Here is a 14,729-nt window from a genome sequence, read left to right on the forward strand (position 1 = left end):
AGAATCCCATCTCGGTCCTGTTGGCTTCATCAGGTGACGGCCTCCAGCTTGCACTGTAACAGTTTGCAGCCGAGTGTGAAGCGGTTGCCATGAGAATTAGTTCCTCTAAGTGTGAGGTCATGGTCCTCAGCCAGAAAAGGGTGGAGTGCCCACTCTGGGTCAGGGATTAGTTGCTGCCCCAGTTGGAGGAGTTAAGTATCTCGGAGTCTTGTTCACGAGTGAGGAGAGAAGGGAGCAGGAGATTGACAGACAGATTGGGGCAGCGTCTGCAGTGATGCAGATGCTGCACTGGTCTGTCATGGTAAAGAGAGAGCTGAGCATGAAAGGGAAGCTGTTGACTCACAGGTTGATCTACATTCCCACCTATGACCACAAGCTTTGATAGTGACGAAAGAATGGTTCAAAGTGAAGAACTGAAGGGTGGCTGGCCTCTCCCTTAGAGATAGTGTGAGGATTGCAGTTATTTGGGAGGGGCTCAAAGTAAAGCTGCTACTCCGCCACACCAAAAGGAACCAACTGAGGTGGTTCAGGTATCTAACTAGGATGCCTCCTGGGCGCCTTTTGAGTGAGGTGTTCCAGGCATGTCCTACTACGAGGAAACCCTGGGATAGACCCAGGACACACTGGAGAAATTATATCTTTTGGCTGGCCTGGAGGAAGTGGCTAGGAAGAGGGAGATCTGGATTTCTCTGCTTAGGTTGTTGTGCCCACAACCCGGCCTCAGGTAAGTGGAAATAAATGGATGGATGGAGATGGTTAAATACAAGTCAGATTCACTGCTGTATGCATAACGGACCTCTGCATTTCTAGTTCATGATGAACTGATGAAACAACAACACACACATGGATAGATAGTGCATACTGGACAGAAAAATATACAGCTTGTTTTCTTTCTTTTTTTTTTTTTTTACAGTGTCTGTAAGAGCATTCCACGTGTTTCTCTTTTAAAAGCTGAACAAGATGAGCAAGATGATGTTTAACAATGCACTGAAAGAAAACCTGTCAATTTTTAGCCCTCCAAAGGGGCCGACATTGTTGCATATGTCACTGATTTAATGACCCACTCTCTGTCTAAGCAGGCCTGCGAGACTCACACAAAAGTGCTGTTGGAATACCTCACTGAGAAGAGTCACAAGGTGAGCCTCTCCAAATTACAATGGGCTTTGGAGAAAGTCACCTATCTGGGACACATGATCATGTTAGACGGCAAGTCCCTCATTCTAAAAGGATTGCAGCAATTCAATCCACCCCAAAATCACAAAGGAATTTTCTTAGTGTGATGTCATATTGCTGTCAGTGGATACCCAACTATGCTGCACAAGAAGCTCCACTGTCAGCAGTGATACATGTGAGAGGACTGACTGCACATAGCAGACTACAGTGGACTGATGATGCAGACAAAGCTTTTACTGACTTAAAACTGACACCTGCAGACTGCTCCAACTCTAGGATTACCAAATCCTGACAAACCATTTACCCAGACAGCAGACCAAAAGGGTGACCTCTGCTTTATTGCAGGTGCATAAGATGACAAAGACCAGTGGCACATTTCTCATCCTACCTGGGCTCAGCAGCCGCAGGCCTTCTTCTTAACCTACAAACTGTAGCAGCACCAACTTGTAGCTTCATATCACCTTGTGGGCTATTCAGACTTCACCTCTTTTCTGCCACATTCTGTATTACTGATCCTTCTAGAACAAAAACTATGTATCTATTAACTGCTGATTGGTCATGGTATCAGACTGCAGTATTGGAAATGCCAAATGTCACAGTTAAAAGATGCACTCTGCTAAACTCAGCTTCACTTCTCCCCACAGAAGCAGATGGTGAACCTCATGATTGTATAGCAATTATTTCTGAAATCTCCCAGACCTGACCTGCAGGACCCACTGCTGGCTAACTCTAATCTGGTGGTCTTTGAGGATGATTCAGCATTACACAACCCAGACACCAGTAAAAGTCAAGTAGGATATGCAGTGGTCACAGGCTCATTACCACCTCACAATTCAGCTCAAGCTGCTGAACCTGTAGCATTAACACAAGCATGTGAAAATCACTTAAGACCAGACTGACCATTTACACTGATTCTAGATACGTACATGATGTGGTGCATAATTTTTGCATATTATGGCAGCAACAGGAAAATCCATTGCAAATCACAAGTTTATCTTAAACTAAGCTACCCCAGAGAAATGGATGTGGAAACAGCAAGCTTTACATAACAGGTGGCATCTCCTATGGCCCCAGTGACAAACCATCCCAAGCATTTTTTTTTTCCTCATTGTGTTAAGCTGGCACATGGGAAAGACCATGTGTCAAAGCCACAATAGTTTACAAAAGGATTCCAAATTTATTCTAAAAAAATGAGCAATTCTTGTATGGTTAGTGTAACTAACAATCCAGGTACAGGGATTCAAACTCCACAGGCAGCACATTCATGCTTGGATCAGCCTTTTGATCATCTACAAATGGATTTAACTGAACTAAAATCATGTGAAGGTAAAAGGCATTGCTTGGTGATTGTTGACATGTTCTTAAAATGGGTAAAAAAAAAAATTCCTTCGAGCATAAGATGCAGGTGCACTGGCCGATGACTTACTGCAAGAAAACATCCCAAGGTGGGGAATACTGGGTAAGTTTAGCAGCAATAACAGAGCAGCTTTTGTCAGTGCAGCTTTGAGAAGGGATTAAAGCAGCTTTTCCACACCCAGCAAAAAGCCTACACCCTCGCAATCCAGGAGACTGATCGTAGATCCCCAGAGAACCAGCGGGAAGCAGAAATGGTGGCAGCAGTACCATTTCATACCAGTACCACTTCTGGCAACTCACAAGGTTAAGGTCAAAGGTAGCACCACTTAGGTTCATGCCAGCCATTGCAAAAAGATTCCAGAACCACAATAATAACCCAAAGGGTTTAAAGATTTCCACATTGACACTGGGGAAGACAACAAGGATGTATGATGTGCTCTGCTCTTTCAACCCACAGTTGCATTGGAATGAAAGAGTGCCATCCTCCAACCAAGCTCCAACATGCAGAGGGAGACTGTGTCACCAATGAGGGTATCAGCAACACTGGCAACACCTGTTTAAACCAGCCAGACTGGTGTGGCCTCAAACGTTTTTTTAGTTACAGCATCCTTTGTATGACCCTTCTGAGAATTTTCATACGGTGGCCCAGAGGTGTCAGGTCAATACAAAAGCCGCAACACAAATACAAAAGCCGCAACACAAATACAAAAGCCGCAACACAAATACAAAAGAAGAAAGAAGAAGAAGAAACAGCCTTTATTGTCCACAGAGGGGAAATGTGGTGTAACAGCAGCCGCAGTTATTATAAATATAAATAAAGATATAATATTCACACTATTAAGAAAAGAATATATATAAAATCAACAAACAAGATTAACCTTAATACTACTAATAATACACTATATACAATGTACATGATGTGCCTGTGTGTTGAACCTTAACAGGCGGACTATTTACAGTATATTATATATTATCCTACATTGTGGTAGGCTATTGTGGTTTTTGTTGGGAGCAGTGATGGTTATAAAGTCTTACAGCTGCTGGAGGAAGGAAATGCGGTAACGCTCCTTTGTGCATTTAGGATGCAGCAGTCTGTCACTGAAGGAGCTCTCCAGCTCAGCAACAGTTCATGCATGGGATGGGAGACCTTGTCCATCAGTGATGTTATTTTGGTCAGAGTCCTTCTGTCTCCCACCACCTGCACTGAGTCGAGAGGACATCCTAGGACAGAGCTGGCTTTCCTGATGAGCTTGTCTATCCTCTTCCTCTCAGCTGTAGACAAGCTGCTGCTCCAACATACTGCTGCATAGAAGATGGCTGATGCCACCACAGAGTCATAGAAGGTCTTCAGAGTGTCCCCTGCACTCCAAAAGACCTCAGCCTTCTCAGCAGGTAGAGTCTGCTCTGACCCTTCCTGTAGAGCGCATCAGTGTTATGAGTCCAGTCCAGTTTATTGTTTAGGTGAACACCCAGGTACTTATAAGAGTCCACTATCTCAATGTCACTCCCTGGATGTTCACCGGTGTCCGTGTGTGGGTCTGCGCCTGCGGAAATCCACCACCAGCTCCTTGGTTTTAGCGGCGTTGATCAGGAGGTGGTTCCGCTGGCACCAGTCCACAAAGTCCTGAGTCCACTGTCTGTACTCTGAGTCATCCTCACCTGTGATGAGGCCAACTATGGCAGAGTCGTCAGAGAACTTCTGCAGATGGCAGCGTGGGGAGTTGATGGAGAAGTCTGCAGTTTAGAGGGTGAAGAGGAACGGTGCCAGCACAGTTCCCTGTGGGGCCCCCGTACTGCAGACCAGCCTGTCAGAGACACAGCCCTGTGTCCTCACGTACTGTGGGCGGTCAGTGAGGTAGTCCAGTATCCACTCGGAGATGTGTGGTGGTCCACTTCTGACAGTTTCCAGCTTGTCTCTCAGAAGTCCTGGCTGGGTGGTGTTAAAAGCACTGGAGAAATCAAAGAAGAACATGATCCTCACAGTGCTTCCAGGCTTCTCCAGGTGGGTCAGAGCTCGGTGCAGGAGGTAGATGATGGCGTCATCCACCCCGATGCCAGGCCGGTAGGCGAACTGCAGCGGGTCCAACGAAGACGACACCATGAGGCAATAGATGATTGAGGACCAGCCTCTCGAGGGTCTTCATTAGATGCGATGTCAGGGCTACCGGCCTGTAGCTGCTAAGATCCTTTGGATGTTTGGTCTTTGGTACCGGTACCACACAGGAGGTCTTCACAGTTGTGGTACTTTCCCCAGCTTCAAGCTCAGGTTGAACATGTATCCCATGATGCCACCAGCTGATCTGCGCAGCACCTCAGGAGCCTGGAGCTGATGCCGTCTGGACCAGCAGGCCTTTCGCACCTTGATCTTACATAGCTCCTTCCTCACATGATGAGTTGAGAGGGACAAGATGGAGGTGGGGGATGGGGGTTGTGAGATGGAGTCCTCAGAAGTGAAGGGGGTGGGTGATGGCTGAGAGCTGAGAGGTTGTGAGGTCCCAAGAAGAAGAAAGGTTGGCAGTCATTAAAGATGGTGGGGCTGACAGCAGGGGGGACTGGGCTGGGGGAGGGGTGGGTGGCTGGTCAAACCTGTTAAAGAACTGGTTCAGGTTGTTCACCCACTCTAAGTCTCCCACAATCCTAGGGCTTGGTTTGTGGCCTGAAATTGAGTTCAAACTCCTCCAAACCCCACTGATGTTGCTCTGCTGTAGCTGGTCCTCCATCTTCTTCCTGTAGATGGTTTTTTCTATCCCCTGATTTTCCTTCTCAGATCCTTCTGCACGGCTCTCAGCTCCTCCTTATTTCCTGATCTAAAGGCTCTCTTCTTCTCCTTCAGGAGAGCCTTTATTTCAGAGTTGATCCAGGGTTTGTTGTTTGAAAAACACCGTACCCTCCTGGTGGGCACAGTGTTTTCCATGCAGAAATTGATGTAATCAGTGATGCAGTCCGTGATGCTGTCGATGTCCTCCCCATGAGGGGCACAAAGCTCTTCCCACACAGTGGAGCTAAAGCAGTCTCTCAGAGCTTCTTCAGTCTCCTCAGACCATTTCTTCACTGTGTGTGTCACAACTGGTTCTCTGTGTACCAAGGGTTTGTACACAGGCTGGAGATTGACCCAGGTTGTGATCTGAGCCCCCCAGGGGAGGCAGAGGTGATGAGCTGTATGCCTCCTTGATGTTGGCATACAGTAGATCCAGGGTGTTGGTATTCCTGGTGTGGCAGGTGACATACTGGGTGAAGGTGGGGAGAGTGGAGGACAGGGAGACGTGGTTAAAGTCCCCTGAGATCAGAAAGAGGGCCTGTGGGTGCTGTGTTTGGAGTCTGCTGGTAAAAGCCGCAACACAAATACAAAACCCGCACACAAATACAAAAGCCGCAACACAAAGACAAAACCCGCAACACAAATACAAAAGCCGCAACACAAATACAAAACCCGCAACACAAATACACAACACAAATACAAAACCTGGCTATTTTTTAAATTTCCACACACTTATATATGACACACATCCCGCACCTCAGTGAGATTAAAAAAGATGTGATCTTGAAGAATGCAGTCATGAAGAAATGGTCTAATGTTGTATAAATAAGTAAGAAAAGGCAGTATGCAAATAATTGGTCGGCGATTGCTGCATCTGCAACAAAGCACACACACACACACACACACACACACACACACACACACACACACACACACACACACACACACACACACACACACAAAAACTGGCTTCTGGAAAGCAGCAGAGATACGATCTTGTTAATATTTCACAACTCAACAATGCCCATACTAGGATATAACTGGCAGGGTGGAGAGTTGTTAAAATAATACAGTCAAGCACTGGTATAAATAACAATTCGTGTTTATAGCAAAAATTTAGATAGCATAATTTTAAAGAACCAGTCAGCATACATGTAACTGCACTGTTGTGTGTTTGTTATAACGACAGAAAAACTTTGGTGACCAGAAGCTTGTTGTAACAGTGTTTGGCTGTTAGAACATCAGGAGAGGTCACTACTTTCTCTTCTTTAGTGAATATTCTATGAAAGCCGAGGTGCTGCCGCCTTAAAAGTGGTAACCTCTCCTGATGCATTTCATAGTCCTGGTCATTGGTTATCCCACATTCCTGAGTCTATGAAGAATTGACGTTACTGACATGAAAAAACAGGCCTGAATCAGCAGCAAACAGTAGTGCTCATATGAAAACACTCAATACATGACCCTAATTCACACTACCAGGTACTTTTTTAGGTACCTGTTGAACTGCTTGTTAATGCAAATATCTAATTAGCCAGTCAAATGCCTCACTGAGGGCAGAGGCCTCACTGAGGATAGGGATCTGATAGGGAGGCAACAGTAACTCAAACAAGCACTCATTGCAACCATATGCGGAAGCGCATGTCTGAACACACAAACAGCACTTGATGGAGATGGACTACAGCAAACAGAAGACCACCAAAACACTAAAATGTTCTGGTTTAACAACTGTGGCTTAAATTACCCCCAAACAATTACTTTTGTAACCTTTTCCTTTTGTAATCTTTTTCCTATGAGCAAGCCAAGTGCTTGCTCATAGTTTTGACTGCTGGGTTTTCTCTGTAATTATTGTAGGGTCTTTACCTTATAATATAAAGTGCTTTGAGTGACTGTTGTGATTTGGAGCTATATAAATAAAATTGAACTGAAGTTGAATTAAATTTCCATTTTGCAGACTTTAGCATTTTGACACGTTTGCATGTCCAGCTGCACCTGCTGTAAAATGACCAGAATGAATTGTTTGCTCAGTCACAACCGGCAGCCTACCGTGAGTGTACACAGCCTCTCGACCTATGAAAGCTGGGAACGGCTCTTGGCCTAGTTCCACCCAAATTTAAATAGACAGCTAAGAAAATGGATAGATGAATGGATGATCACCTTGGGCCACCACATATTACACCTACGGGAGCTGCTCAGCCATGGAAGCTCATGCCATTGAGCCCCCAATGCAAGTTTTGTACTGATTTGAATGCCAGAGGTTGTTTGGAGCTTGGCAGTTACTGGGTCAGCATAGAGTTTGTGAATTTTACTGCTCAGGAATTGGCGATCCCACCCTGTAACTTTGCATGATCTGAGTTGCTGTGGTTCCTAAGTGCTTCCACTTTGCAATAATACCACAGACGAAAATCAGAATAGAGTGGAATATCTAAGCACAAACTAACTAGATAATTGGAGCCAATTACAGTCCCATGCTCTAATTCACCCATTTGTTCATAAAGATTTGCAAAGGCAGACTGCATGGCTACGTGTTTGAGATTATTCACCTGAATTCAAGGTCTGCCCAATACTTTATCTACTTAGTGTTTGGTTTGTAAGTACGGTAAGCAGCTTTTATATGGAGACTTTATCAGTGGCATAATTTTTCAAGGGTGGGGCTCCTCCTCAGATGTCTGAAGATAGAGACATTATAAATGTAAGCAATAGAATATGAGCTGCTTATGTTGACTTACAGGCATGTATTTGGCAAAAACAGCTTAGTAGAGAATAACAGTAGGCAATGTGGTGCATGAAATCCTTATAAAATCACAGCTCTGAAATGTATGAATCCAGCTAACATAGTTATAGTTGAAATAAATGTTTGGTTTTGGTGTTTCCTTCAACACTTTACTGGAAGCTTGTGTTTCAGCTGTGAGATATAAAATTAAAAGAGGAATGTTCATGAAACCCTCAAAGAATTTCCCGTTTTTGTAGAATATAACTGAATCCTGCTAATTACAAAATATTCAAAAGCATTTGATGCATTAACTTCAACAGAAAACAGGAAATAATTTATAAGTTCAACCACCAACAAAATTTCAGTTTTTTCGAACTATTTTGGCTGGGCTGAATGTTGATTTAAAAAAAAATCTTTTTAGAATTGTCCACTCAGTTTCTTGAATTAGCCCACAATGCCTAAACTACACAAACACTGACACATTTGATCCTAGCAACAAAAAAATGTCCAATTGAAACCCTTTGAAAATGTCATTTTTGACCCCACATTTATCTTCCCATCAACTAATGCATTCCTTTATGTCAGATTTTATTTTGTACTACTGGCTTTCAATTTTTACTTTTTATATTTGTCCACCAGATAGTACTACTTTTTACCATTCAAAGAATTCAGCAAAATTTCAGTTTTTACTGTTTTCTGCAAGGGTATGTCACTACTGTACAGTAATTTAGAAGATCTTCATTTAGCCTTGAAAGAGAGTTTGTTGCTCTGTAAAAAAAAACAAAAAAAAAAAAACAAGCCCTCTGTGAAGCTGGGACGTCTTACTATTCATCACCGACTGAAGAAAATAACAACAACCCCAGCACTGTGGCCAGGCTGACAAGGAGTCAGAGCTCTGATGAGCCAAGTATTCCTTTAACTTTAATAGTAATGACTCCATGAATTTCTTCAGAAATAAAATTTTAACCATTATATATAAAATTATTCATAACCATCTCACAGATGTATCTTTGTGTATAACTACTTTCAGTACTGCTGACATTTATTTACACAATTAATCTTTGAGTTAACTTCAGTAAGTTACTTAGCAAAAATAATTTGGTCTCCCACAAACTCCCACTGTGATGCTCTGCTATGTCCCAGCACCCAGAGGTTTGATCCTGGGACCTATACACTTGAAATTTGACGACTGAGGCCCGAATCAGCAACCCAACATTCAGCTTTGCATGGAAATCCTGCAGCAAATTGTGGCCATGACAAATCTGCATGGGAGACGCTCACTTGCGTATTGACGAGATGTACACGCAGAGGAACTGCAGGCTTACATGCGGCTGCTCATTTTGGTCGGTGTTTACAGGTAAAAAAATAAATAAAAATGAATCAATCAAGTCTGCAAGGTGCTGCTGCAGGCCCCTCTATCATCAGTAAATGTAAGAGCAGAATGCAGCGTGACTTTTACATGCAAATATGGGAAGTTTACATGCATGACTACAGGTCTGTCCATTTGCAGCCTCTGTCTCTCTCTGTTGCCGTTTTTTTTTTTTTATACAGCAGTTTTTGGGAAAGCCACATTTTTTGTCTGCAGAACCTTGTGTATGATTTTTTTTTTTTAATCTGGTACTGTAGAAAAACACAGTGTATGAAAATAGTGTTACTGCCAATCACTGACCCATTTCAGGGTCTAATAAAAATAATAATCAAATACTCCATCCATTTGCTTCCATTGATCCAATTCCGGGTCACATGAGGGCTGGAGCAGCCATAGGGCTAGAGCCGGTGTAGACCCTGGACTAGTCGCAAATGTTTTGACTGAATGTTTTTTTTGTTTTTCTTAGGATACAACGCCGTCTTTAACAGAAACATGACACCCCTCTCACCAACCCTGATGTTGAAACCTTGGCTCTGTGATTCACAGTCATTAACCCTGCATGAACTCTTGTCTTCTGTCTATAGAAAACGCTTTGCATCATGTAAACAGATGTGAACAAAATCAACATGTACAATAAAATATGCATTTATTTATAGTGATTAAATTACCATTCGCTAAAAAACAATCCTGCCCACTGATTACAGTATGCGTGCTCACATATTGAAATGAACTCATCCACACTTAAGTGTATCAACTCAAGATGGCAATATGAACATAAATACATTTGAAATATATAGTACTGTACACTGTTCCCTTTAAGAAGTCTGTAATGAGAAGATTGTCAAGGACTTGCCCCATCAGAAATCAGATGTCACTGGTATCAAACATGAGTGTGAGCCCCCCCCCCATTCAAAGAAACCATAATGGAAAAAAACATGCCAATTTGGTTAAAACTGGATCTGATTGGTTTTTAACACAGAAGCAAAAACAAAGAGTGAACATGCTCTGTGTCCATGCACATACACAAACCAAGTGTAAACACTTACAAAGTTTAATTTTAGGTATTAGCAACCTCATATACTTTTAACTTTGAACAAACAGTGAAAAACAAAAATGAAAAACAGCAATTGTTCCATTAAATCATTTTGTAAGTTTTCACATAAATGCCAAATTCATTTTGTTCCACTCAAGATTTAATCTCACGTTTGGTCATTACTGTATCAAACACAAGTTTAATGACTTGTTTGGTTACAAACTAGTAAAGGAGCTGTTATGAACACCTTAAATGTACAATGTGAACTAACTTCAAAAGAGGCCTGACTAACCTAGAGTTCCTAGAATTTGAAAACACCTTCAAACTGTTAAAACTTAAAAGAAAAAAAAGAAAAAGGGTACTTCACAAACTTCAATGAAGGCCATACCAGTTAAATAGGATTCAGTCAACTTCCATTTGAAATAACACTCTCGTCATGCTCATGTCACAGTGCTAAGTCATGTATGCAGCTAATGGCTGGCTCATACAATCTCAATTTACAAGGCACAAGCTAATGAGTCCACTGTGGGAAGATGCAGGAAAGTGTGTGCAGCACAATGCGCAGAAAGGTAAATATGTGCCGTGAGTGGGTTGGACAAGATTGTTTTAAACTCCAGAGGGAAAAAATTTTTTAAAAAGTTTAGCCAGATAACTTTCCTACCAACCAGAAAACACCTCCTGAAAGTCGGCGGTAACTAAACAAGAGTCCTATTACTAAAAACTAAACAGCAAGTGCCACGATTGACCGCATGATTAGCATTGACACCAAGTAACAGCTCCAACAGGATATCCATCTTCAGTGTGGTCTCATGTTGAAATCTTTGGCTCCATTGTAGAAATTTAGACAGCTGGACTTTACATTTAAAGAATAATAGTCACCTCATAATTGAGGAATATGAGATAGCAATGCTTTTCTACACAATATTTTCTAATGTATGACACCTTTTACATTAAATATGAATACAATCAGTTGCCATTTTATTAGGTACACCTAGCCAGACATGGAATAAATCCTTTTTACATGTCTTCCTCAGTTGGATATGCTACTAAAACAGAAAATAACTTCATGATTCTGTTTTAACTCATCTAACTAATAAACTGGCAACTGAGTTGCTTTTGAATAGCATTAACAGTTTTTAATGCTGAACGTGTGAAAAAATTTATTCTGACAGATTTTGAGATTATATATTGCTATTCAACAATCCATGGGATAATATATTTCATTTTTAGAGCTGAAAAGATTGAGCTGTTAAGTAATTAGTCATTATTCTACAAAAAAACATTTTTTTAATAAATTGCCCAATACTTGCAGTTTTTTCAAGCACAAACGCCAAAAGAATAACCTGGCAGAGCTTTTCTCTTGTCAGGATTGTTATTGTTCTTTGTCAGAATGTCAAGTTTTGTTTTTTGTTTTTTACTGTTATTTGGAAAAATAAGAATTTAAAAACACATTCCCTTTGCCTTTAGGAAAATATAACAGCCATTTTTCACCATTTCTGATATCAGGTTCTTCAAACCAGTAGCTAATTGACCAAGAAAAAGAATTGCAGATTAATGGGTAAAGAAATATTCTTAGTTTACTTCAACTCTATTCATTTAAGTGAACTCTTAAATTAAAACTTCAAACTGTTTAGACCAGACATTCCCAAAGTCAGGACTGCTGCGGCCTCGCCTTAAAAACTAATCTTTTTCATCTTAAATCTTCACTCTAATGAAAATACAAGCAAAATTGATGTGGTAATAGGAGATGGTGACTAACCACCTCCTATTACCAGTTTTAATTCACTTTTTTTACATAAATAAAATTTATATAAATATGTAATTGTACATACTTGTAATTTCAAACTGAATTTCATACTGAATTTCTGTTATTGTGGGCCATGGCCCATACTTTGGGAATCACTGGTTTAGACAAATATAAAACCTTGGTTTAAAATCTATCTTCAATCAAAGGACTTGTCAAAACACAAAATCAAAAGTAAAAAGTAAACAAATGTCATCCTTGTCTTTAATGTGAAGAGGCTTTTCAGTACAACCCTAAACTCTAAAATTCAACACATCAGACAGTTTGATGGGGCTGTTGTGTCTGACACTTCACAGCACAACACTCAACCAAGTCTCGCTGGCAGCTCTTGAATAATCTGTTTAAAAAAAAAAAAAAAAAAAACCACTCAACAAAACTTACATCCAAGGACAAAGTCAGAAGCCACCTCTTAGCCCAAAGACTTCACTAGCAGTCTAAGTGGACGAAATTTTTTTATACATATAACAACCAAGATTATGAGAATGAATAAGCAACCACTCAAAACCCCAAATCCACCTCTGCCTAATGATCAGAACCCTCAACACAGCCACACAGTCCTATTATTATTTACCCGCTGGAGCAGCAGGAAGGTCTTTACGACCTACAGGAGGGAGCTCTGCATCCTGTCTCTTATCAGTCCTGGATGGATCGTCTACCTTCCCTTGTTTTTTGTCCTGAGAGCCCAGCTCTTCTTCTTTTTCTACATCATCCCAGGGTCCTAAGTGTTTTATACTGTAGCCAACTGGGGTGGGGGGCTGGTAACGGTATCTGTAGCCAAAGGCACGCAGGTGATAGCTGTAATATTCCAATAAATACATGCCTCCAGCATCTACATAATGGAAAGACACCGACAAATCCGAGCAGCATTTTGGACCCTAAAAAAAAAAAAAAAAAAAGAAAAGAAAGAAAAAAGTGAGTGGTTATGCGACATTACTAGACATCACGTTTATTTTGTGCACAAAGAAAATTCTGTATGAATGGGGGAGTACCTAGGAAAACTCCTTTGTGTCAAAGTAGCATAAATAATAATTTATAATAATGCTAGTTAATGCCTGATTAAAGCATGCTAGTCTAGTCAAAGATGTAATGTCAAAAGTGGATCTATTATGCTTCCTTACAGCTCTACATTTTATTCTTGGACTCTGCTAGAGCAGCTTTGCATAATTCAAATTTCAAATTAATCCTTATTGATCTCATATTGGGTTTGGTGCAGCCTCTCCGTTCAACCACTGTCTTGTTTTAGCTGCTTCCCCCATAAGCTTGCTTTCTTCTGATTGGCTGCCCCTTACAAACAGAAGGTTTGAACAGAAAGTGTTTGGGGCTGCTGTGCTTTCAGTCCAATTCACTCTTACTGATGTCATAAATCAAGAAGTAGAAAACACCTATATGAATGCAGTGATTACAGTAATCTGACACTTCAGCTTTTGGCTTATAGAGATTAATCATATATACACTAACCTCATTATTTGAAAATCTGGCCATACTTAATAAGAGCATTAACCACAAAAAGAGACAAGCATAATAGTTCCACTTTAAAGATGATTCTAGTAAAGCGTTTATTAGAAATGCATTAGAATATTGGATTATTTTGTTAGTGATTCTATTATGATTAAGTGATGAAGTATGTGGTAAAAATAAGAATGTATTTTCCATTTTTTTGATGTTTGAAACAAGCTGTGGATAAAGAGGACTGTTACGACCCCATTAAACAGCCATTAATCTTAAAATCTGGATGTTTATTTGGCTGTTCAAATGTTAATAATGATTGGGTTTCTTTAAACCACTTTAATATCTATGTCAACAGTAAAGACAGGTTCAACAGTGTTTGCTACACTTGCCTCTGAGATGGGGTAGTAGCAATAGCTCCAATACCAGAAGCTCTTTGGAAACTTGGCAGTGAGGTGCTGCTCGGGGACAAAGGGGTGGAATGTCTCCCTGTGTATAGCGTCTCTGGAGTCTCCTGCCAGCACACCAACTTTCTCCATGCATTGCCCCATTGCCAGGTCCTCTACAGAGGTAGTGTGAGTACACAGTTTGCTTTTAAAACCTTCTACAAATCTTCGCAAAGCCTCTTTGCCTCAGTACATATCCTGCACCACCACTCATGTAGCCCTGCTTTGTGTAGGGCTTGAATCTTCTACCAAAGTAAATGGGCTCATCAGGAGTATGGTTTGCAAGAACCAAGCGCAAATTGTCTACTATTACGTAGGTGTCGTCATCTGCCTTGAGGAACCAATCTGCCTCATCTGCATGATGCTCATAGGCATAATGGAAAGCCCGAATTGTTTTCCAGTACAGCTGATCCCGACCCTCTTTTGTACCCAATCCCACTGTGGGAAAGTCGGGGTCATCCACGGAGCTCATGAAGACCACAATATTGCAATGGCGGCTCCATGTGTACTTCACATGTCGAGCCTTCTTCTCCAGGTTGTTGGGTCCAGTCATCACCCAGCAAAGAATACGCACCTTTTTGTACAATTCATCAGCTATGCGGCTATCCTCACCTGTTAAGGAGAGAGAAACATT

The 14,729-nt window shown here is 41.4% G+C and overlaps 1 protein-coding gene across 1 annotated transcript in view; it reads right to left on the bottom strand.

Annotated features, from left to right (window-relative positions):
• Positions 1-9,995: 9,995 nt before the first annotated feature.
• The window catches only part of c1galt1lb (core 1 synthase, glycoprotein-N-acetylgalactosamine 3-beta-galactosyltransferase 1, like b), a 10,068-nt gene continuing 5,334 nt past the window's right edge, over positions 9,996-14,729 (bottom strand). Inside the window, 4 exon segments of the mRNA XM_030729893.1 lie at positions 9,996-12,540; positions 12,775-13,078; positions 14,042-14,281; positions 14,283-14,707. Coding sequence (XP_030585753.1) covers positions 12,494-12,540; positions 12,775-13,078; positions 14,042-14,281; positions 14,283-14,707 — 1,016 coding nt within the window. The 3' untranslated portion in view covers positions 9,996-12,493.

This window comes from Archocentrus centrarchus, chromosome 5, assembly GCF_007364275.1.
Source record: "Archocentrus centrarchus isolate MPI-CPG fArcCen1 chromosome 5, fArcCen1, whole genome shotgun sequence".
Classification (NCBI taxonomy): domain Eukaryota; kingdom Metazoa; phylum Chordata; class Actinopteri; order Cichliformes; family Cichlidae; genus Archocentrus; species Archocentrus centrarchus.